Source organism: Cyprinodon variegatus, unplaced genomic scaffold (genome assembly GCF_000732505.1).
Source record: "Cyprinodon variegatus isolate N-32 unplaced genomic scaffold, C_variegatus-1.0 Scaffold36, whole genome shotgun sequence".
Lineage (NCBI taxonomy): Eukaryota > Metazoa > Chordata > Actinopteri > Cyprinodontiformes > Cyprinodontidae > Cyprinodon > Cyprinodon variegatus.
Window position 1 is genome coordinate 1,167,223 of NW_015150489.1, and position 24,693 is coordinate 1,191,915.

Sequence of the window (24,693 nt, forward strand, 5' to 3'; positions counted from 1 at the left end):
AATAAACCTGAATCAGCTGTCCTGAAGCTGAGACATTGAAAACCTAAAGGAGAGCAGCCCTTGAGCACTGACTTGGGACATGTCTGCCCCTAAACACAGTTTACTGCTCTGCAAAGGTGTCACAAGAGGTGTCACAAGAGGCCCATGCTGCTTTATAAGCAGACTTTGATTTCTCTGCACTGCCAACATTCTCTTAAGCCGGGCATACACTCTACGATTTTTTTGCAGTTTTTGGGACGATTTTCCAGTCATGCGGGGAATTTTTTCAATCCGGCCGAGTTTCAGCCTCATTGTTAGTTGTGTAGTGTACAAAGGGTAACAAGGGGCGATTAGCCTCTAAAGACCACCTCCTGATCCGGAATTGTAAGGTAGGGAGAAAATCAAACATGTATGAAATTCAGCCGGCCGTCATGAGGTGTTCGTGGACAATTCCTGCTGTTGAAGAAGAGCTATGAGCGTCTACAAGATGATTTACCAGAACCTTGAGCGCTGCATGTGAGCAAACTAGGGTTGTCAAAAGTATCGATACTCAAAAAAGTATCGATACTGAAATGTTGTATCTGGATACAATACTCATTTTCAAAAGTATCGAGTACCAGTGGCACCTAAACAGTCATTCATCTAAAGTGCAGAATAGAGGAAAATGCTCTTTCTGAACACTGTGATTGAATAATTCTACGCACTTTTCAGTTTCAGACTTTTTTTGTAACAGCTGCAGCTGCTGAGAATTATTTTTGTTTCTTAACCGGTTTGGCTAGTGTCATTGCTATGTGTGCAAAGCATAGCCAAGTAAGGAAAACTTAATTTTTATTTTGTAAGTTTTTTATCATGCTTGCTAAATACTGTGCACAGCAAACAACCTCAAAATGTTGTTCTTATTGTTTATTGTATTTATTTATTTATTGTATTTTAATAATGGAAATATTTCTGTAGAATTTTGGAGTCTTTGTTTTAATCCTTGTGGTATCGAAAATGGTATCGAGTATCGAATATTTTCCTTAGTATCGGTATCGAGTTGAAAAGTTTAGTATCGTGACAACCCTAGAGCAAACAAGGGATTTCTTCTCCCAGACTGACAACTCCGACCAGCACCGAGTCCAATGGGTGGTTTTTATACGTGCAGTGTGAGCAGGTAGATTGCATCAGAGCATCGGGCCGTACAGTATGAGAACATACATTGTGAGCTTTGAACTTTCAAACCCTGCAATTTCATCGTACAGTTTGAGCTTTAGCTGCGTGCAATGACTGAAAATATTGCACAGTGTATGCCTGGCTTTAGCAGGTACAGAAGGTACTGGCACATTTTGCTGACTGGGCATGTGTCAAGTCCAGTTTGAAATATTAAACTGGCAACTCCATAAGGCTTGTCAGCAAAGAGCATTAGATAATCTACAAATATCTTGGTAGATGGCAGTGTAGAGTTTAAACTGGATCAAACATGGTGGACCACCATGGCGAAAATGGCTCCCTAAACCATCACTGTCCTTTTAAACGTTATACTGGACCTCAAGCAATTTGGGGTCAGGTGTTTCTCCATCCTACTTCCGATCTCTGAGATTAGGATTTCAAAAAATAAAAATCGGTATTCATCTAAGAATTAACTAAAGCTGATTTTACGTTTTTGTATGCCCTTTAGTCTGGGTAAGAAACTTTTTTTCTTTTTTATAAAAGAGCATTTTTTGCTGCCAAATGCTTGAAAAATAAATAAAGGATATCTCTTGGCCAAACATTGTCTTCCACCCAATTGGTATAGGATTTTTTAGCCCTTTTTTTTCCCTGTGTGAAATCATTTTGTAAACATATTTGACTTAACCTGAATTCAATAAGATACAGTTTTATTTCCTACCACAGAACAGTTCCTATTTTAAAGGGATGTTTTTTCTAAAGCATTCAGTTACACCTGTACCGTTTCATGTGGACGCCCAACCTGAAGCTGAGAGTAACTACCTGCTCAACAACATACCTGACATAGTTGTTCATTTAAAGAAAAAAAAAATCTGGGAGGAGGAGGCACCTGCTATGTGGCAAGGAGTAACTCACCACACCTCCAAAAAAACTCCCAATTACAAATAATTATGATCAGTAATGGTTTATCTTTTAATTTTTTTCTTGAAAATAAGTTTAATCCAAGGAGAAAGTACGGAATCATAGCATAGACAAATGACACTATAACAGAGAATATTTAAAGAGTCTTACCTTGTAGACCTTCCCAAACGCACCGTCCCCCAGCTCCCCTACTATCTCCCAGATGTCATTAGGGTTGATGTCCCGGCTGACGTGCTCATACTGTTTGAGTTTCTTTTTCAGCTCAATAGTTGGCAGCCGGAGAATTTTACTAAATCTTGCGAGTGCCATAACTAGTGTGGCGCGTTTAGAATCAAATAAAAAAGATAAAATAATAAAAGTAAAATAATAGGTGGCTGCTGGACCTTTACGCAGACCGCACGCGCGTAGAGACGCTAAAAAAGCAGTAACTTCACTTTACGCGTCCTTCGACTGTCAAAAAAAAAAATAAATAAAAGAAACTAAATATTTTTGAAGAAGTTAATCTCCATCCATTCTACTCCAGTTGATCTGCTGATTCTATGGTGAGAACATGTCAGTAATCCGTGTTAGAAATTGGGATAGAAGTGCGGGACGCGCTCTGACCACCTGCCGCTGATTGGCTTCAGCCTCTCTGTGCGTTTTCCTGTCTGTCTATCTGCGTGACTGACTGACTGACTGACGGAGCAACTTGTTGATTCAAACCGAGAGAAGCCCCACCTTGTTGCGCAACAGCCTTCTATATGGCGTCACGGAAATGTAGTTCCTCAAGCTGCTTTCATTGTGGTTCAGATGGGGGGAAAGGACTTCATATCCGGGTTGATGTGAGCAGCAGCATTGAAGTTTAAAACCCCGTATTTGACAACCATACACATAGCCTATATATAATTTATATGTTAAAAATGACTGTTGCCTCCGACCAAAATATAATGAATATTGATTATATTTTTTGCAGAAGGTAAATTAATCAAATTAAAAAGGGAAACATTTAACTCATCATCAATAGTTTCTAACAGACCGTTCCTAATTAAGTCAGTTTACCTTTCACTTATAGAAACGGAGAAACAGCTCCCTCTGGTGGAGACAGAACAATTCACACCTGTCATTTCTCCCACCATACTGTATCTTTCCCTTCAACTATTGCCAAGGCGGCAAAAAAGCACGCTTTTTGCACCCAATGATATATTTAAATACAGAAGAGTGGGCCAAACTAACAGTGACTTTCGTCTTTCAACTAAATTTCAATCAATAATTAGACTAAATGAATCCGCAGCCATAATAATAATTATAATGAATGTTTGTGATCTTTGACTTCTAAATAATAAAATAATCATGACACTCATAAAATTGATGTAAACTGAAATTCTGCTTTTTCACTGGCAGCTTTTGTGCCTGGGTTATTTTTGTGCTTTATAGATCTGCTTGTATTGTCTTTTAGAATATGCTGTGCCATCTCTGCTGTCTTTTGTTTTTTCTTCCATCTGATTAAAAAAATTAACACATTATTTCTACTCTCTTTAGTACAAAGTTTGGTTAAACAAAAAAAGCTTCTTGATGTTTGTATAAAAAATAAAAACTAAGCAAAGATAACCGAGCATTATCCATCTTTTAATGCTATTGTTAAATAGCATTTGAAATATTTTTAAATAGAACATTTTTGTCTTTTAATTTCAGTTGATTAGATTAGGCCTAGTTTAAAACTGTCTTTTCCAGCTTTCATCAAAAACAGTCAATTGGATAAATCAATTAACAACACAGATTTTACATGCAACACATGTAAAATCTGCTGCCAAACACCTGGAAAAAATACAGGAAATTGCGGGTTATATATATATATATATATACACAGTATATATTTTAAATGCAATGTAAATCCCCTTAATTTCACACAATGGGGAAACTCACTCTCTACATTTAACCCATCCGCTTGGGGAGCAGTGGGCTGCCATTGTGTGGTGCCCAGGGAGCATTGTGGGGATAAGGGTTTTGCTCAGGAACCCAGAGTGGAGGCTGTAGGGATTGAACCAGGTACTTGCAACCTTCTCAGTGCACAAGCACATTGCTCTAACCACTAGCCCAGCACTCTCCAATATAACTTCAGCCCTCAAAATTGCTGCACTTCCAAAGCATTTATTTAAAATCTTGTTATCAGCAAAGTTTTAATCAGTCCTGGACCCTCATCCATATCCCAGTTTCTTGTTAAAACCCTAAGGTCATCTGAGACCAGGCTTTCTTTCCTCAGGGGACTATTTCTACTGTAGACTCTTTGAGAGGATTATTTTATGTGATGGTTATTTTTTTCTAATATTCTTAAATGCATTTGTTATTATTACTGTTACGTTTTTCATTTTCTGATAAGGCATTTTAAAATTGCCTTGCCTGTTAGTTGCCTTTGTCAAAAATCCTTTCCACCCTAAGGCAAGGCAAGACAAGTTTAATTGTACATCACAATTCAGTACATGGACAATTCAAAGTGCTTTACATCAATTAGATAATAAACTAGAAGAAACAAAGCTAAAACATTTGTCAAACAAATAAAACACTTGGACCACAAAAAAAAAAAAAGCAGAATAAAAGCAAGCAAAAACAAAGTAAGTTTATGAACATTTTGGACAGTACAATGCAAATTGAAGTGCAATTCATTAAGGGACTGACGTATTACATTTAAATGTTAAATGGCCTGTACTTATATAGTGTCTTTTTCAAGTCAGGAGATTTGACTGCACTCTACAATCAGTCATGCAACCATTCATGCACACACTCTGATGGTGACAAACTAAAAACACCAGCAGGTCCTCTGACTAGTAGAGGTAGGAGATGCAGATGAAGTGCCTTGCCCAAGGACACAATGGCCATGAAAGGTTGTAAGGTAAACTTCTGAACTTCTGACACCATTATTTAAAAAGCATAAATATAATGTTATTTTCAGCACATTTAACATTACGTTTAAATACAGTATAAATAAAACAGTAGCAATTTTTATAACTTGTTGCTCTCTGCATCTTGAGGTCTACAGGTGGTTTCAAGGAGTTATGAGGTTTGCTGCTATCTTGGGTTGACTCTGATTAACAGTCATCATCAGAAGTAGATAAGCATTTCTTGCGCTTTTTTTTGTTATGCTTCACAATTTGAAACCTGCATAAAACTCTGGAGTGTAAAAACAGTTTGAAATATGCAGCTGTCCTTTTTACAATGACCAAAAATGTATATATTTAATTAATTGTATGTAACAGTACAGAACATTTTCATCATTCTTTCCCCCAAAAACGTTATTTACTGTGAATGCAGCTTTTAAAATGTTAATAAAGAATAAACTGTGAAAGGGTAATAAGCTGTACAACATTAAACAGATATTTCAATTGGTATTATGTCTTTAAGATAACATTAAACATCAGAATTATAGTTCAGGATAACATTTATGCTAGGGGTGTTAAGAGCTTTACTAACTTATAATTCCCTGCACTGCAAAAAACATCTAGAAATAAGTACGGTAAAAAAAAATGTCTTAAATTAAGTGTATTTACCCTTAATTTGAGCAGGTAAATAAGATGATCTGCCAATGAAATTAGTATTTTTACTCCTAAAATAAGATAATTAGATCATATACACTTGAAATAAGACAAAGGAATTGTTTTTTTCATATTTTAAATGTAAATTGGCAAAGTGTCTTACTTACCTTCTCAATTCAAGAAAAAATGCACTTAATTTGAGCAAAAATTACTTATTTAGATTTCCATTTTTTGCAGCGTGGACACACTCTGCGCTATTAAACACATAATTATCTGTTGCATGTATGGACATATGTTAAAATACAAGAAGATGTTATTTGCAATGATAAGTAAGTAAGTAAGTGAGTTTCTCATAAGTAAGGTAAGCAGTTTAATTAAATAAAGAAATATTTCAAACTATAGTGTATCAACAGATCTTCCAATGGTTTATTTTGATTATAAATTGTTTTATTTTTAGTCCTCCAACCTGATGTCCTCATATGTCCTCATTATAGCTCCTGTACTGCCCTGCAGACAATAGCCTAGAGTTAAGAGACAAGCTCATGCAGGTAGAGTGTGGCCCACAGAGGTTTCCACTAATCTGCCCACACTAATTGCTTAAAACTGTTGCACTCATGTTTACTTTATTCAGCAGAGATCAGTTCAGCTTCACAAGTGTAACCAGATGACCTGAAGCCCTTTCACTTCCTTTAAGTTCAGGGGGAAAAAATAAGTTATGGAATATTTATTTATAACTTTTTGCATTTTTAAAACATGATAGCTGTTTGAATAAGGTAAAACAGACACACACACACACACACACACAAAATGAGGACATAAAAAAATTGTATTTTCTTTGCCTTGGTATATTCAAATATAACATTACTATTAACACTATTTCTTTCACATTTTGAAAAGTGAAAACTACAACTTCTGTATTTTTATGGGAATTTATATGATAAACTTAGTGGCATGAAGTGAAAAAAAAACCATGCAGAGTTTTCCATTTTCACATGTTAGATCCAATAAACGTGACAAGCATTTGTAATCATCCCTTTTACTCTTTTGCTTTAAAATAAATAAGTACAACCATTTGTTATTGTTGTTTTCTTTCATGTAATCTAGTTCGTAAAAGGAGTCCACTGTCCAAGCTTGTAATAAACAACATAAGGAAAAATAACTATGCAGATGACACACAGCTGTAATGTCACCAGGTAATTAGGAAGTATTGAAGCGCTTTATTAGAAGATGTGCTGCCATTTTATTCAGCTAAATAAACACAAAACTGAGGTTAGAACACAGCTTCAGTTAACAGAGCTAAAAAGCACCAATCAGGCTCGAAGTCTTGGAGTAGTGATGGACTCAGACCTGAACCTTCAGGGGCCCATAAAGACAGTAACAAAGAGGGCAAATTTTATTTATTTATTTTGTTCTGTTGCTTTTCTTTTTTAGTCATTTATAGAGCAGTTCATCAAAAATCATCAAAATGTTATTATAGACATAGGACGCCCGTATATATTTAAGAACCTGGACAGTAAAATATTCAAGATTTAAAATTACCCAGAGACACCTTTTTACACTTAACTTTAACTTCCTTACCTTTTTCTTCTCTGTTTACTTTCATAAAGAAATTGTTTGGAGGCATCAACTCTATGAGAATAGGTGCCTAACAGAGGTGTCAAAAGCATTAATGTTTATTTCTCAGGTAGAAGTATAAAGCCTGCTGTTTAAAAATGCTTAGAAGTTAGATTATCAACTTAAGCTTTTTAAAGTGTAAAATGTACTATTTTTAAAACTTCTTAAAGTATGAAAGTAAAAGTAATGCAGGAAAAATATTAAAGACAGATGCTTTAAACCTTATACTGGTTACTGCACAAACCTATTAAAGGATTTTTTTCTACATTTCTGGAGGATAATGTCCTTATATTTAATTTTCTTGGTTTTAACTCACTGTAACAGTGTCAAATTTGACTTTGCATCTTGAAAAAAGGATTTATTTTGGTTTCTGCCAAAAAACAAGTGGGCGCAGTACCAAATCCTACCACAAGGAAATTAATTGTCTGGATCAAACAAATTATTTTGATGGCATGTATTTAATTTTTTTAATTATCAGGCCATAGCGAAAATTTCTATAAATCAAAAACTGGGCTCGTAGAGCTCTGTGTGCTCTGGGTCTGGGGGAGAGTGGTCTAAAGTGGGGGTCAGATTTTTCTTTATTTCTTTGGAATCTCTGCTATTGGGTAGTTCCAACCCAACTTTACCCAATTATGGTAAAGAGATAATAAGTTACCGGTAAGAGTAAAAGAATGCAAGGAACCAGGGAAGAAAAGCGTCTTAACAGGCAGAAACAGGAGTAGTGTCACCTTGTACCCCCCAAATTCAGCTAAACTGGATAAGGGAGGGCTTTAATCCATAGATGGTAACTGTTAAGGAGCTGAAGAGATTCCTGATTTAGGTGAAATAATCGTTCAATTTCAACAAGTATTACTCACACACGTTACAAATCGAAGAGTGCAAATAAACTCTTTGCTACAGCAAGAAAAAACCATTAACAGTCCATACCTGCTTTGGTAAGATGTCAACCAGACTGACCTTCATAGTATACTTTCAAAAAAGCTGTGAAAAAGGAATGGAACCCAGATGACCTTTACCACATCCTTCTGAAAGTAAAACATGATAATAGAATCATGTTGCTCTAATGTATGGTTTTTCCTCTCAGCAGGAACAGAGCACTCTTTCATATTACTTGATAGAGCTGAAGTTCATTTATTTTACATAAAATAAAATAAAGGTTTAATAAAAAACAAATTTTTTACAGTTTTATTTGTAAAATGTCTGTTTTCCTTTCGTTTGCAGCATTTCAATTAAATACTTTAAGCTCAGTTGTTGCAAGTGTAAAATGTTTTAAAAAATAGTTCCAAGGGTTATAATACCTTAGCAAGGCACTGCGTAAACATAACAAAAACGTGACCTTTTTCATTTTTAACTAAGCATTTTTTTCTTCATGGAGAGAAAAAAAACACTTTTTTATGTGAAACCAACAATACGTTTTACAAATAACCCTTTAATAAATCTTGACATAAAATATAAAGCTTATAAAAAGAAATAGATATGAAAACATTAATTTTCACTTCTTTCAACTCTCTTTGGACTGGAGAGACTGGTGGGGTTTCAGTATGGATAGTATGGATAGTATGGACGCTCCAGCGCAGCACAGTCATAGATTGTAAACACCAGGTCCTGTTTAAACACAAAACATAATCAAATTTAAATATTTATACATATATGTTAATATCAAGATGAGAACTATGTCAGCTAGTAATGGCATTTTCCCATTCATTAAAGCATCTCTGTTCAAAATACATAAGATTTGTGTTTGTACAATATACACAGCCTCCTACGAGACACTCTGACCATTACTTTTTTATTGTATTTTTAGTCTATGATTTACTGATTACTGCGATGTCTGCTTTTCACACCATGTCCCGTTCTGCTCAGACAGGTCACCCTTGTCTGTTAAAGAACACTGCCTGTAGACCTAGATGTGTTTCACTCCCTCCCCCTGATCATGTGAGAGGGTTCTAACATCCCTGCAGGACAGCACAGTTTTCATAATCTGCATCATAAACCGTGCCTAATCCTGACAGAGCACTCACTGGGTGACCCATTAAACTGCAGACTGTCTGTTTTTTTTTCTCCATTTTTGGCAACAAGTGAACATGTATTTAAAAATGTGCCTAATGATTTTGACATATTTTACTCCCTCCTGATATTCCATTCCTACAGACGCCTAAATTTCAAATAGGGCAGAACAGTTTGCATCAAATCAAAATAGCATTTTAATCTATATTGTTTTTTTTGTTTTTTTTTTCAATATTATCATCAATCATGTAGATGTTTCACTCCATTGTTTCATTGCTTTCATGAGCTTGAATGCTTGTTTGTCAAGAGTTCATTGTGCACCAGTTAATTGTTACGGTTCCGGGGAAAGTATTTACTTCAACACGCATGCATGAATCTGCACTCAAGCTGTTATTGGTCAGGTCATACCCAGGGCAGTCCCAGTTTGCACCCAGAAACCAGAGACCCAGGGGTGCACCGCCCCTAAACAGAAACCCCACAAGAAAACAGAGACACATTCACAGGCATCCAGTAACATTCACTGAATCCAATCATATCCTCACACAGACATAAACAGACATAAACAGCCCAGGTGGAACACCACCCAAACGCCCACACACCTACAGTAGGAGGAACACAATCATGCAATGTGCCAGCCATGACTTCCAATATTAGATTTGTTAAAACAATAGGGTATATCTGTTTATAGGTACTGTTCAAATTCAATTTTACAAAACATTTTTTATTCTCACCCCATGGCATTTCTGTCCTAAGATGATGAACAGCTGACGCAGAGTGACTTCCAGCTTCCTCACTTCTTTGGTGTAAGCACAGCGCCGCAGTCTGAGGTGTTCCACCATGGAGATGTAGTCCCTTATTTTGTGCATCACACAAGCATTCTGTCAAGAGTAACAATTAAGATTCCATGCATGACTTGAAGGAGCTGAGGTTTGCAGTCAGAGAACCATAGAAGTCTAGCTGCAGCCATAAAAAATGTAATAACATTTATGTAACTATTGACACAGAGTTTTTAAAGACTTTGGCGATTTGTTTGTCTTCTGTTAAATTATATATTTTACATTTTAGTTGAATTGCAAGGTCAAACTTACATGGATGTCAAGATAAAGATCCGGCATGTGTGCCATACAGTGACCCTTGAACAGAGAAAAACAATAACTGTGAGAAAGAACAAATAAATGGATCAGAGAGCAAAAACAGGTAGGATCACTGCGGTGACTTACAGTTTCATAGCCTATCTTCAAATCTGCTGCCATCTGGCTGAGCTCTGCAGCCATGCTTAGAGCCTTGGAGTAGCACGTTGGTGGGAAGAAAGGGTAATTCACTGCCATAGGTACCACTGATAAAACAAGAAGCAGCTTCTTTAAGATCGACATGATGCTCCGAGACCTGCTGTGCTAACTGAGTCTTTTTCTGACTGACCAGTGCATGTATTTAGCCACGTAGGCTAGTGGACAGATTATAACACACCCTCTTTGTTTACTCCAAAGTTATGTGGAAGTATGGCCTTTGAGGATTCATTCTGGGAGATAAGAATGTGGTTGTTTTGGTTTTGAGAAACTCAAAGAGGTATTTTGTTTTGTTTTTTTGGCAATGAAGGAGACTTTAACTATAGGTAACTATAGTTCCAAAACTCTCCACGTTAGATATGATTAACTTATCCCTGTTACAAGGTTATGCACCAACCTTTAAGATAGCTGTAATTAAAAATTACTTAAGAAACCATCTCTTGACCCAGATGACTTGGCCAATTATAGACCTATATCTTATCTTCCTTTCTCATCTAAAATTCTCTTTTTTTCAATAATAGTAGGTTGTTTTTTTTGACAGTAGGCTGACAGGAAAGGGTGTATGAGAGGGAGGAGAAAGGACCACAGGCCAGATTCAAACCTTGGTCACCCACGTCAAGGACTAAGGCCTCCGTACATGGGTTGTGCACGCTAACCACTGTGACACCTGCATGTCCTGTAAAATTCTTGAGAAAAGGTTTGCTAAACAAGTGTGTGACCACTTACACCATAATGAACTTTTTGATTAGTTGCAATCAGAGTTTAGAGCTCATCATATCACTGAAACAGCTATGGTCTTATATCAGGGATCTAATCATTCCTTCGTTCCTGACAGAGCACTTTGCTCTTAATCAGCAGGTATATTAGTGGTTTCTAAAAGTAGAATGGTTGGCAGATCTTTTAGGTATGAGGGTCCTCTCCTAGGGAACCGACTAGCAGTTTTATTCCATGAAGCAGACAACAATCTACTTTTAAGGCCAGGCTTTAAACTTTCCTTTTTGATAAAGCTTATAGATAGAGTGGCTCAGATTATCCTGAGCTATCTCTATAGTTATGCTGATATAGGATTAGACCGCAGGAGGACATAGGGACCCTTTTTCATTATTCTGTTTTATTCTCTCTATTCTCCCATTCTGCACTCTTTGTTAGTTAAATCTCTAACGTTATGCGCTCTCTGCCTTTTTCTCATCATAGTAGCTTTATCTGTTATTTTCCCATGTGGCTGTGACTCCATCCTGGAGAGAAATATCAGCTGTGCTGCTGCCATTGATATCTGTTTAAAGATGTTGGAGTGTGGCCTGTTTTTCAGTGTAGCCCAGTTTCTCTACTGTATGTGCTCTCTTTCATCCTTTAAATTAGCAATGTACAAATAAATGTATGGAAATTAATAATGGATTTTTCTCTAATATTAAACCCTGACCCCCTTAAGGTTTTAATTCATGTAAACTCACACTGTAAAGCTCCCTTCTGCTAATTTATTCTTTTTTTATCCACTAGGTGGGGTTGATTTTCAAGAAACTTTTATTTCAATGTCCTCTTCTCCTTATTTTCTTTTACACTTACAATACTGGCCATTGATATTCAAAATAAACCTATGAAATCCGATAGACATAGTTCACTTTGCAGGCCAACAAATTACATCCACTTACAAAACTTACTGAGGCCTCCCACATGAAAAGTACCTTCCTTTGTCTCATTGCAGATATGATATGACACAGTCATCACTCACCCAAACCATAAGATTGGTACGGCTCCTAAAATACTTCCAAAATCCCAATAAGGAATTGTTCAGGTTTTGAATGATGTTTGTCACTCTTCAAAGCATGCTGAGATCTTGAGTGAATGAAGATTGATGACAAACGCACACCTTCATACCCGCATACACACAAAAAGCTTTGGCTTGACTGAACAGCAAGAAGCAAAAAAACTGAACAGTCTGCACTGTCAGCATATCTTTCATCCCCCAGTCCCACCACTCAGCTATTCTCCTTCTGACCTTGGCCCTCTGAATTAACAGGGGGGCACATATGAGATTGCTGTCATTTTAATGGATGGATGTGTTTTACACTTTTGAGTTAATGGCATCACCAGTTAATGGATGGTGACGAGTTTACAAACGGTTCAAAACTTTGCAAACTATGATTAATCAAAGAAATGCTCTGGCTTACAGGTTTGAGGACAAATCAAAGCGATGGACACAAAAAGACAAAATCATACCTCTTAGTTTTTCCCACATTTTGTAAAAGCAAAGAGGTTTTGAGGGGAGTTATATGTTATTGACACCACAGACATCTGGACACCTGTGTCTCATTTAAATTCATTTTTCATATGTAAATGAGGATAGAGAGAACAGTAAGAAAAAATTATTGTTATGGCTATAAACCTCTTCCTTAAAAGGTCAGATTATTAATAACCAAACTTATTAAAAAGTTATTCACAATATTAATTTCACTTTCAGATACAAAGTAAAGGAAGTAAATGGACACCTGCATAGCGTTGCATGAGCCTAAATAATGCTATCTTAGGATAGTTCAGGAGGTTTTTTTGAGTCTCATTCTCTTTAATATTGTAGACCTCCTTGCAGATTTATTTTCTGCACGGTGTGTGAAAATCGAAGCGCTTATGCATGATTCTGCATCCAAAAAACAATGAAGGGCTGCCTTTATTTATCTACACCCTAAAACGGATCGGTCAAACCCGAAAGGGCCAAAATTGGTGCATGGAAAGAAAGTTGCATAGGATAGACAGTACATACAGTGTGTCCACATATGATAGATATTTTTTTTTTTTTGGTAGGTTGATTCAGGGGCGGAGCTAGATGGGGGCCCAGGGGTGACCACCCCAACCATTGTTTTGCCCCTAATAATCAAGTGGAATATTCCAAACATTTTAATTTTTCATATATTACTTACTATTTTTTCATATATGCATAATTACTTGATAAACGGAAACACTGTGGTTAATTCTGCACATCAATATACTAACATTAAAAGTGGTAAGTACACAATTCCTGCTCTTTTCAGAACTAGATTTTTTGTTTTATGGGTAAAGAGAAAATTATGTGTCTCTGCATTCATCTAGGAGTCTTTAGTGAAATCATAGATAATTAATTATTTTTATAAAAATGTATTAAATAATCAATTTATGTAGATATTAGTACTTGTAAATATCAATTTTATGCAGGATGATTATTGATATAAGTAGGTAAGTAATGACAATGGAAAAGATGTTTGCCCCAGAACTCAAACCTGAAAGAATTTGATCCATTTTACCTTTTATCTAAAAAGCATGGATGTTTAAATATATGCGTCTATTTGTTAGCAAAGGCTGTAGGAAAGTATAGTTTGTCTTTATTTAGAAAATATGGATGTTTTGCTTGTTCATTTTCCTGTTGGAACAGTGTAGACTGACCCTGAGGTTCTGGTGCTTATCCATTTTCGGCCACCCCTCAGTATACACCGGTTATTGCCTGGCCACCCTTATAAAAATGTTATGGCTATGCCTCTGGGTTCATTATATCGGGGTTATTTCACAGGGTGTTTACATGGGTATTAATATAAATGGAGTTGTAGTTTCTTTGTTGTAATAAATTCAACCTTAAATCACTATTCCATAGTAAAAGTCTGAGGAGAAGCAAAATTGGTTGAAATATCAGCTGAGTCCCATGTGAAGTGCCCCCGGTAGGTGCTGCCTAGGACTCGTTTTAAAGGAATCATCGACATACAAACATAAAGTTGAGAAATCCTGATGCTAGGGTGGCTATCCTTATAAAAATATAATTATTTCATAATAAAAAAAAAAAAAATCAGACTTACAACCAATAACTTCTATACTGCAAAAAACATCTAGAAATAAGTAAAAAAATGTCCTAAATTAAGTGTATTTAACCTTAATTTGAGCAGGTAAATAAGATAATTGGCTAATGGAATGAGTATTCTTACTCTTAAAATAAGATAATTACTTGAAATAAGACACATCAATTGTTTTTTTTTTTCTTATTTTAAATGTAAATTGTCTGATCCATTGGCAAAGTGTCTCACTTACCTCCTCAATTCAAGAAAAAATGCACTTAATTTGAGCAAAAATTACTTATTTAGATTTTGATTTTTTGCAGTGTACATTTAACAGTATCCATGGATGGATGTTGGCACTTTCAGAAAGACATGTTACATCATAACCAGGTGTAAGTCACATAATGATGATGATGGTGAGTGTGTCTGCATGTGTGTGTTGTGGAGGGGGCGCCCACAGGGGAACCTCAGCCCAGTCTCCCCAGCGGGGAGCCTAACAATGAACCGTGTTGGTGTCCAGCCCATTCACTAAGGCTGAGATGTGGAAGTCAGTCGCGCATCAGAGCAACCTGCGGCGCACTCCTCCTCCTGGAAAATCCCCGTCTGTGTTGCCTTTGTCCTTCAGAAACGCTGCTCGGGTTTTCGCATTGCTCTCCAGCGCCGCATCCCGCGAGTCACGTCCCGCTGCGCGAACCCATTTTTCGGATGGCTGGTGTCCCGGTGCGTTAACGTCCGAACTGCAACTACTGCTTTCATCTGGACTGTTGCTTACGACTCTTCGCTTCTCTGCAGCAAGCTCGGCTGGAAACGGTGCCCGGCTTAATAAAACTGTATTGAAGAGGTGGGTGCACCCCTAGCACTACTACCCCGGGGTACTTTCTATTTAGCGCATGTTCTTCTGGTCAGATCAGATAGGGGACAGTGTCCTCTGCGGGGATCTCAGCACTGCGGCGTCCCGCACTATAGTTTTGAATTTTTCATTGAACTCAGAGAGGATGATCATATGTGCAGTGATGACCTTACCCCGCAGTCTGGATATGTTAGTTGAAATCAGACAGTTTATATTATGAAGAACCCTGTTATGCATCTCAATTGATTTATTTTATTTCACAAGCTTTGTCCCATCTGAGTCTGAAGTGTCGTTTGCAAGATAGACCTGATCAACATAGAATGCGTCTGCTCACATGGCCCATAAGCGTTTGCAATGGCAGTATATATTATTAAGACAAATGGGATGATTTTTAAAATTCATATGAAACATAAACAGATATTCCTCTCATAAAACCTTTTAAGACCTTAACATGTGTTTATACAAATTATCATGTTACATGAGAAGTTTTCAGTTTAAAGAAAACATCTCTCCTACTTTTTGACAAGTCCCTTTCTCACCTGTAGTGTTATGATAATGTCTCTTAAAGATATTCTAAAGCCTTTGGTGGAGTAAATTCCACAGTGTTAAATATGCAGTGATAAAGTGTTTACTCTCTACATTGTGTATATGACAGAGTAACATATACACTATGTAGAGAGTTTAATTTAACAGTAATTTATAATGGGACCAAATGCACTCGGACTGGTGTTACATTTGACACATAAGATGTTACTTTAACACTGCTAAATTTAGTGAAATGAGTTCGAAAGTCTTACATTGGTAATATCAATATAATCCAATATAGGGAACACTGTAATTGACCTCTGCCTTTTTAGGACGACTGTTGCATTATTTCATACAGGGTTTCTAATTATTTGTAATCAAAGGTTGTATATTTACGGTTCATTATTTTTTTCGCTAATTAGTTTTCCTTTGTCATCGATTAAGAAAACATTTCGGAAGTAGTTCTAAACGAGGTTGGAATATAAAGCCTGGGAGGTTTCACTGAACTTTGATCTTGCCATGGAATTCTGAATAGCTTTAATTCACAATTCTAATAGTGGTTAAATAAAAAAAAACAATAAATAAAGAGATATATAGAAAAAAGCTTTGCTAGCCCTTACTGTCAAACTTAATCTATTTAAGTCTATTTAACTTAAGGAAAAAAGTTGATTAACTTAATTTAATTACTCGTTACGAATTTGAATCAATGCATTTAAGTTGGAATAGGATTTTCTTGCAGCTGGAACCCCCGTATTGACTTCTAAAAAGTCAATCAGAGGTGTCTATCATATTCTGTTAATGCTCAGTTACTCCTCTTTTGCGATAATGTCAATAAAAAAGACTTGTTTGAAAACATAATGAAAATTACCGAAACCGTTGTTTTTTTCCTGAGTAATTTTGATGTAAGCTGCAATATTTGACCTAAACTAAAGCATATTAAGACCTAGAAATGCCAGAATTCTGTCTATCAATGGAACCAACATCTTCTTATAACTTGAATAGTTTTTGGAAGGAAGGCTAAAATTATTTCTGTTTATAATGTACTAAATAGTTAATCAAAGCCTCCAGTTATGTGCTGTTAATGTGAAATCTGGTTCTAATTATTAACAAATGCTCTCTAGATGGTACTCCTCTGGGATGGGCTTTTGATTAAACTATGTAAATTAGATAATTAAACAATGGCATAGAAAAGAAAGTCTTTAGTAGAGACAGGGAAAGATGAAGCTTAGGTATAAGTGATAACATTATGGTGGTAGTGCTCCTTATTGTTCTTTCTTCCCTGTGCTTTGCTTCCCCTCAGTCAGCAGGTGGTGTCATGTTTTTCCTGCCTCCCCTCACAGGTTAGACTGTCAGTCGACAGAGGGTCATAGCCACAAGCCAATCATCCACCCTCCGCCTCCCCTCAGCTGGAAAGAGCTGTCCATCTGCCTGCAGTGCTCAGAAGCATCAGTGAAGACAGACAGCAAACGTAGGGTGTCCTCCCACTGAGAGAGAGTGTGTGTTGGTGCATTTAGAGTTCAAGCCCCCAGCCCTTGTCTTTGTATGTGTGTTTATGTGTGTGTGGTGATGTGTGGTCTAAGAGGAGCAGTTTAAGTCAGCAAAACGGGATCCAACCCATAAGTCTTCCTGTGAGCTGAGTCGTTGAACAGGCTATGAAGGAGAGCTGCTCCAAACTCGCCTAACTTGAGCAAGAAGACAATCTGAAGGAGGAGCGGGCAGCCATGGGGCTCGGACAGTCTAGCAAGACCCCAGTCACTGACGACACGGATGAGGGTGAGTGTTTCATTTGAGATAATCCTTTTTAAATCATTTAATTCCTGTTACTGCCCAGAAATGAACTAATGTTAGTTATAGGTTGTGTGTTGTTTGAGCAGCATTCAGCGTCTCTTTAACGCTGCCTCAACAAAGTGTTATTGCTGCCTTAAAACACTGAGAACATTTAGCAGTGTTCCTTAAGGCTGTTCGGGTTGAAAACCATTATTAATACTAGCTTTATTTAGGATTATTTACTCATTTTGTAAATATATAGATTTTATTACCACAGAGTTAAACTGATTTCATTTTTAAGAGGAAATAAACAATAATTCCCACTACAAAACAAAAACTATATTAGCGTCATCTTCTCCATACTTACTTTGAATGTAACACATAGCAAAATAAATGAATTAACACCTGCTTAAACAGTATTTTCTTCATAAGTGTGTTTTATTTTGCATAATTTTTTTCTTTTGACAGCAGACACTTTGCCAGTCTGCTCCTAATTAGTTGCAATTAGTAAATAGGAGTGGCTTGTGCTTGGGTACAGACTAGGGCTGAAACAATTAATTGGATTAATTGTGATTAATTGATTATGGAATTAATTGTCAACTGCTTTAATAATCGATTAATTGTTTACTGGAGTATAGAGACCCTAAAACATGCCTATAGCTGACAGAGCAACCCACTTAGAGCAGTAATTATACCAACATTTTAAAGAAAAAGTGTAAACATTTTGCATTCAAGATCTTTCAATATTGTCTACTCCTCAAGTTGACAAGTTGGATTATTAATTAATTAATTGAAAAAATTATCTACAGATTCATTGATTTGCGAAATAATCATTATTTGCAGCTCTTGTCAGACTCTAATACACACATAAATAGCTAGACCATTGAAGTCAATCCTATGGACTGTTAATAGTCAATCAAAGTTGATGCTATTTATAGACAATGTTATCAAACTCAGTTCATTATTTTATTTTACATAATATTCTCTGTAAAATAAAGTCCAACCAACAACCAATAACCAATTAGAAACTGATAATACAAGAGATGACTTCCTGATTGATTATTATTGATTAAACTAATCACAGCACTTACATTTTTAATATGCAGGCAGATGTGAAAAGCAGCTGCAAAAAATTGTCTGAGATTGTGAGCTTCTGATAAAAGTCTGAAATTATTTTAAAACTATCACACAAAATTTCTAAATTATTTCTAAATTATGAAAAGGGCAAAATGTAATTTTATATTAACGTGTCCAATATAGTTTGTAAATGCTAATTCAGTAAATACATTTCAGTCTCAGAAAACTCCATCACATGGCAATGTTTGTCACCACATAAATATTCCTTTAAAATTCAAGGATTCGCCAAAAGTATAGCATTTAGCAGTTAGGTGAAGGGTAAAGGACTTCTGACTGGCAGAGTTCTTGCTTTTGCTTAATGTTTTCTAGTATGTGTCTTGCGTAGATAACACATAAAACACAGAGAGATGTACCGATATGAGTCAGAGCCTAAAATGAGTTCCCCTCTGGGAGCAACCCAAGAACTTCAAACCAATCAGCTTTAGATTTTATGGTTAATTTGTCACTGGCTTGAAGGTGTAATTGCAAAAACAGTTATATTTTTCAGTGGTCTTTTTTCATAAAGAAAAAAAATCATTATTCATGGTTAATTTTAAAGCCTAGTCATCTTGCAAGCAATTTTGTAAAAGTTGCACAATTTTTATCTTAACTGAGAGCAGGGGAGTGACAGAACACTTTCTTTGAAAAAAAAAAAAAAAAGCCCTGGCAGCAAAGTAATCCTCTCAGTGATGAAACTTGGGAAAGAGAAAGGAAAGTGTTTTTCTTTTGAAGATCTGGGAACCTAACAGATTATCTCCTACTTTACTGTTCTAACTGAACATTAAAAGATCACAGGTGTGTTACCTTATTGCCTTGTGGGTCGTAACGTACTTGGTCTGCCATCAAATTCTAACAGTATGATAACTTTACAAAAAACGTTTCCGTTTATAATTACCAAAATGTATTTATTAAAAAAATACTTATTTTGTTGACTTGTAGTTATGTTATCTATAATATTCTTTGTTATTTTCTATGAATTTATTTTAGGACATCTTTTAAATACGTAAACAACACAAAAAATAATTATTTTCTACTTCCATTGTTAACCTGTCTTCTTCTGGCCATTCTTCCAATATGGGGCTAAAATATGCTAGTAGTGTGGGACAGTAGTATCACTTTTAAATAGCAACATGTTATAACAACATCACTTAAGCCAATTTACTTCAATTCAGTTTATTTATATAGCGACAACTCACAAACCACATAATCTCAAGGCACTTTACAGTTATCCAGATCATACAGTCAAATTGATTCAAAGTTTTCTATCTAAGGAAAACCAGTCGATTGCATTGACTCATTGACTCGAAGGCAATCCTTCACACTAAGCATGCTTTTAGCGACAGTGGAGAGAAAAAACTCCTTTTAACCAGGAAGAAACCTCCAGCAGAACCATCTGCCAAGTTGGACTTGAGTTCAAGGAGACAGAGGCAGATGTACAGAAATAAGCAGAGGTACAAAAGGCAACTGTCAACTAGCTCCACAGGCGGCCCCGTCCAGGAAACACAAAGCCAGGCAGACGAGTTCCGAGCCAGCTCCCATGTTAGAGGATGAAGAGCGCACTTCCAGCACAGTCAGAGAAACAGGACCACACTGAACTACACTTACTCCAAAAAAAAAAAGAAAAAAAAAAAGTCAGCTGGCCATTCTATAAATTAGCCAATTTATTAGCCTGTGGCTACCTAAGTTGGTGAGTCTGAGGCATACAAATGCAGGCCTTCTACTCTACTCCTTCTACTCTCCTAGTTGGTCATTTTACAAAGGGTTGTGTAATTACTAAAAACTGTTGGCTTATTCAATTTCTTCACCATGGCTGTCAGTATATTTTACAATAGGGAATAGTTCAAAATGGCCTGTCCTAAAAGCAATTTAAAAGGGACAACTCACCAGCATGCACTGGTGGAAAGTAAGAGAGTATATTTACTTGATTACTGTACTTAATTACATTTTTTGAGTATCTTTACTCTACTTCAGTAATTTTTTGTGGGGGTAGTTGTAACTTTTGCTCCACTACATTAAAGTCAAATATTGAACTTTCACTTCATTTTGAGGAAGCTGCTAAGCTGTTACTCATTACTCTTGGCTGTTGCTTTTTTCTTTCTTGAAATGCAATTTTAACATACGCTACACCAGACCTTAGTCTGAATTTGGACACCACTGTTTTAGCGATTTGCTCGATGTTCCACAAATGTGAGAAACTTAGGGCAGATATTATTTGTAGTTAATACATTTATTAAGGTGTTAGTTGTTGCCATGTGGCCAAGTTGTTCAGTAGGATGAGTTCTCAAATCAGAGTTGATTGATTGATTGATTGATTGATTGATTGATTGATTGATTGATTGATTGATTGATTGACTTTATTGATCTCACAGTGGAGAAATGTACTTGTTACATCAGTTCAAATAGTCAAAGAAGAGGAATGTGCCAAAGGAAGAGAAAGGTGCATGGATATATACAGTATATACAATGCGTTTTTATAGAAGGTTCATTATACGGGGTTATTGCACAGAGTGTTTACATGGGTATTTATATAGATGGAGTTGTAATTTCTTTGTTGTAATACATTCAACCATAAACCTCTATTCCATAGTAAACGTGGGAGAAGATTCAAGACACTCTTGTTTTCTTTTTGGTGTTTTAAATAAGAAATATTTTCTGTGGCATTTTTTTGCTGAAGTTCTTTAGAAATAAGTGTAGAATCTGTAGCATGTGGTTCTGTGCATCAATTCATCAGTTGGTTTCTGAAAGTTACAAGGTTCTTTAAAATTGCTCTGAAAATTGTGGAGACATGTAATGTAATTTATATTTTTGAATACTTAAGGACTTTTAAATGCATGTACTTTTGAATACTTAAGTATTTTCAAAATTGAGTACTTCATCACTTTAATTTGAGAAGATGTTTGACCGAGTAACTTTTACCTGTAGTTCAGTAAGATGTCACTTTGAGTATCAAAACTTTTACTCAAGTACTACTATCTAGTACTTCGTTCAGCACTGCCAGCATGTGCAGCAACAGTTGAAGAAGGGGCAGTCCTGTATTACTATACACTTTATAAAACTGTAGAAACATGGGAAAAATGCAGTGTAATTCTTTAAAAGAGTTTTAGCAATTTGAAACTACAACTGTGAAACTCTGTGGTTTGCCTCACTACTGTATCTTTTATCGCCATATGTCTAGCTGCAAACAAAACAAGCTAAACTGCAATATCAGCTAACTTTCTGAAATGCCTAAAAGCCTCCAATTCTATGGAAAAATAGAGATGAAACATGATTGGGGACAAAGTTACTTAATCATTTCCTGATACACCAAGAATTTCCAATTCTAATATTTTCATCAGTGTCAGCACTCTGCATGTTGAGTATACATATTAGGACCCATCATGTAAATACAGATTTGAGTAGCAATAAAAATGAAAATGGACTTTTTCCCTGTCATTCCAAGGTGACATTGGCAACAGTTTCTGTTCTGCTTTCCACCGTATAGCTGTGAATCCATTTGCTGCAGCAACATGTCTGCAGGATGTCACTTTAAATAATAAGTAGCACATAAACCCGTGATATACTCACCAGTTCAAAAACAGCTGACAATAAATTTGGGTCGAGTCGAGTTATAATGTATTTTAATTCCCGACAATGTTTATAAAAAAAAGCAATTTGGCAGCAATCACATAATTCTTTGTACATTAAACACTATACAGGTGTCAAAAAGATAAGATCTAAATAAAACGATAAAAACATTTTAGAGTCCCACATCTGATCATTTCTCGTCAACATATGTTGGCAGGTTTTCTCAGAGGTGTTTGTAAGAAGGAAGACTCTGTCAAGACTTGTTTTTCTCTCCAGAGAATGATGTTTATACATCATGCGTCACCACATGTGTGTATTTCCTGCTTTCGCACACTATGCAGCCATAAGAGACCTTGGCTAATTGATAGGCTACATTTAGTGCCCAACAGAATTTACTCATGGCTGCACACAGACCTGCAGGTTTTATTTTGGATACAAAAAATAGGATATTCTGACAAAGATGGAAATGTAGGAACATTCATGCAAAGGTTTGAAAGAGCCAAAGGTTTGAAAGAGCAACAATAAATGAGGAATTTCATTCAAAATACAAAGTTGATATTAAAAACCTAACCCATACTTGTCTATATATATATATATATATATATATAAGTTTAAGCCAAACCCTGTGAATTCTTATCCATTGATTTGGGCTGATTTAAATATTTCTCTTTTGACACAGTTAAACCAAACCTTGATCATGGTTGGGTTGTGACATAATTAACCTTAAAGGGTTAAGGAATTTACAACTAATTAATAAATCAGAATTTAATTTTGAGGCTTTATCTTTTTAGCCATTTATTGCTTTTTTTTTCTAGTTGCATCATTTTATTAGACCTATATATTTTAAAAGTAGTTTGGAATTAGGTTTACTGAATCAGTAAACAAACAGAAATAAAATGTTATATGAATTATGTAGGAAAAGAGTGTGTTTTAATCTTTAAGCTGTGGTAAATATTTAAGCACATTTACATCTAAATTGCAATGGAACTATGTAGCATGTTCGGTCTACACTTCAATGACTATTTATTAATATTTCTGGCAGATTTAGGTTTAAAATGATCCATCCATCCTTTTCCTTACGCTTATCCATCAGGGTCAAGGTGGGACTGGTGAGTGTCTTCAGCAGTGTGTGGTAAAAGGTGGGGGACCACCTGGAAAGGTCACCTATTGTATCCGAGGGCATCACAGAAACACAACCATGCACACACACACACTCACACCTAAGGACAATTCAGAGAGGCCAAATAACCAGTCATGTGTTTGGGCTGCGGGATGAAGCTGGAGTATCCAGAGAGGATTCACACATGCACACGGAGAACATGCATACCCCATGCACAAAGACCCTAAAGACCCAGGACCTACTTGCTGCAAGGCAACAGGGCTACAAACTGCACCACCATGCAGCTCAATTTTAAAATAGTTTAAAAAAGTTTTGATAAAACGTAAGACCCCTTTCCCTTTGGCTGAAAAAAAATCTGTTTAAACCCAGCAATAATTATCTTTTAGTGGCAGAGGGAACAGCTCACTGACCTGTGTCAAAAGAGTTCCAGGTCAAACATGTCCCAGATTTGACAATCGCTGGTCACAGGTATGATCTGTGCATCATAATTGTGTAGTGGGCTAAGAAGACTGGGCAAAGCTACAAGATAGAAACCTCTAGACACTTCCATGTAGAATAATAATGTAACCTTTCTTTCTTCTGTTCACAATGATGCACTATTTATTTGCTAGTCTGCTGCATTAAATCTTAATGTGACAAAATATGAAAGTGTGGAAAAGATATGAAATATTTCATAAGCCGTTGGGTGTGCTGATGAAACAACGGCTAGACTCCTGCTAGATTTGTCTGATCACTGTAGAAACCCTCTGCAAGATCAGGTCATTCGAGCAGAAAAAAAGGAGACTGACATTAATGTGTACCTGGAGGACAAATCCAATGTTTTCATAGTTAATGTCTCTTTTTAAGAGGGTTCTGAGAGGATTTCATTTTTTTTAAGCCTGCCAGCAGACCAACACTAAAAGTGAAGCCAAAGCAGCAACTCATCCACCTAAGGGTGAAACCAGATTCTCTCTGCAGTAAATTGTTAAAAATCCTTTGCATTGTCTGATTAAAGACAAAGAAAGGTTAGAATATGTATTATCAACCCCGCTTTGAGTAGATTGCATTAAAATGAATAAATGAATTGCTGTTATCTGCTTCTGGTTTCAAGGTCTTCATTTTATAGAAATAAATAAATCATAATTTGGTGGTTAATTTCCAATCTTTAGTTGCTAAAGTCTTGAAATACTAAAAGCAGTTTTTATTATTTTCTCTTTGAAAACCTCTGGTATAATAAGATATAAAGCCCTGAAAGTATTTTTATAGCCATCCTGGTGAGTGGTCATTGTATTTTCATATTCTTAGCTAAACGTCAGACATGTCAAGCTGCATGTACTACAATGTTTTAAAACAAAAATAATAACAATTTACAATATAATATGTCCTCACTATCATATGTTGGGGATAAGGGGTACAGTGGCTTGCAAAATGTTTTGGCCCCCTTTAACTTTTGCCACATTTTAGGCTTCAAATATAAAGATGTAAAATTGTAATTTACAAGGAAGAATGAGCAAAACTATCA

At 36.0% G+C, this 24,693-nt stretch overlaps 3 protein-coding genes across 4 annotated transcripts in view; 1 reads left to right on the forward strand and 2 right to left on the reverse strand.

Annotated features, from left to right (window-relative positions):
* stk10 (serine/threonine kinase 10) overlaps positions 1-2,716 on the reverse strand; it is a 43,269-nt gene extending 40,553 nt beyond the window's left edge. The window contains exon 1 of the mRNA XM_015405151.1: positions 2,197-2,716. Within this exon, the coding sequence (XP_015260637.1) occupies positions 2,197-2,355 (159 nt within the window). The 5' untranslated portion in view covers positions 2,356-2,716. The remainder of the gene's footprint in view (positions 1-2,196) is intronic.
* Positions 2,717-8,372: 5,656 nt separating this feature from the next.
* LOC107104511 (cytokine-like protein 1) lies at positions 8,373-10,566 on the reverse strand. The gene is made up of 4 exons (XM_015404519.1): positions 10,394-10,566; positions 10,262-10,306; positions 9,905-10,051; positions 8,373-8,771 (listed from the first exon to the last, which is right to left on the reverse strand). Exons 1-4 carry the CDS (start codon positions 10,544-10,546, stop codon positions 8,703-8,705), a joined length of 414 nt encoding a protein of 137 aa, XP_015260005.1. The 5' UTR covers positions 10,547-10,566; the 3' UTR covers positions 8,373-8,702.
* Positions 10,567-14,713: 4,147 nt separating this feature from the next.
* Positions 14,714-24,693, forward strand: part of stk32a (serine/threonine kinase 32A) — an 83,081-nt gene continuing 73,101 nt past the window's right edge. Inside the window, exons 1-3 of one of the 2 annotated variants that reach the window (XM_015404509.1) lie at positions 14,714-14,970; positions 15,043-15,091; positions 16,966-17,398. In XM_015404509.1, the coding sequence (XP_015259995.1) occupies positions 17,347-17,398 (52 nt within the window). In that variant the 5' untranslated portion in view covers positions 14,714-14,970; positions 15,043-15,091; positions 16,966-17,346. Of the gene's footprint in view, positions 15,092-16,965; positions 17,399-24,693 lie in introns of both variants that reach the window. The other variant, XM_015404501.1, reaches the window with a different exon arrangement.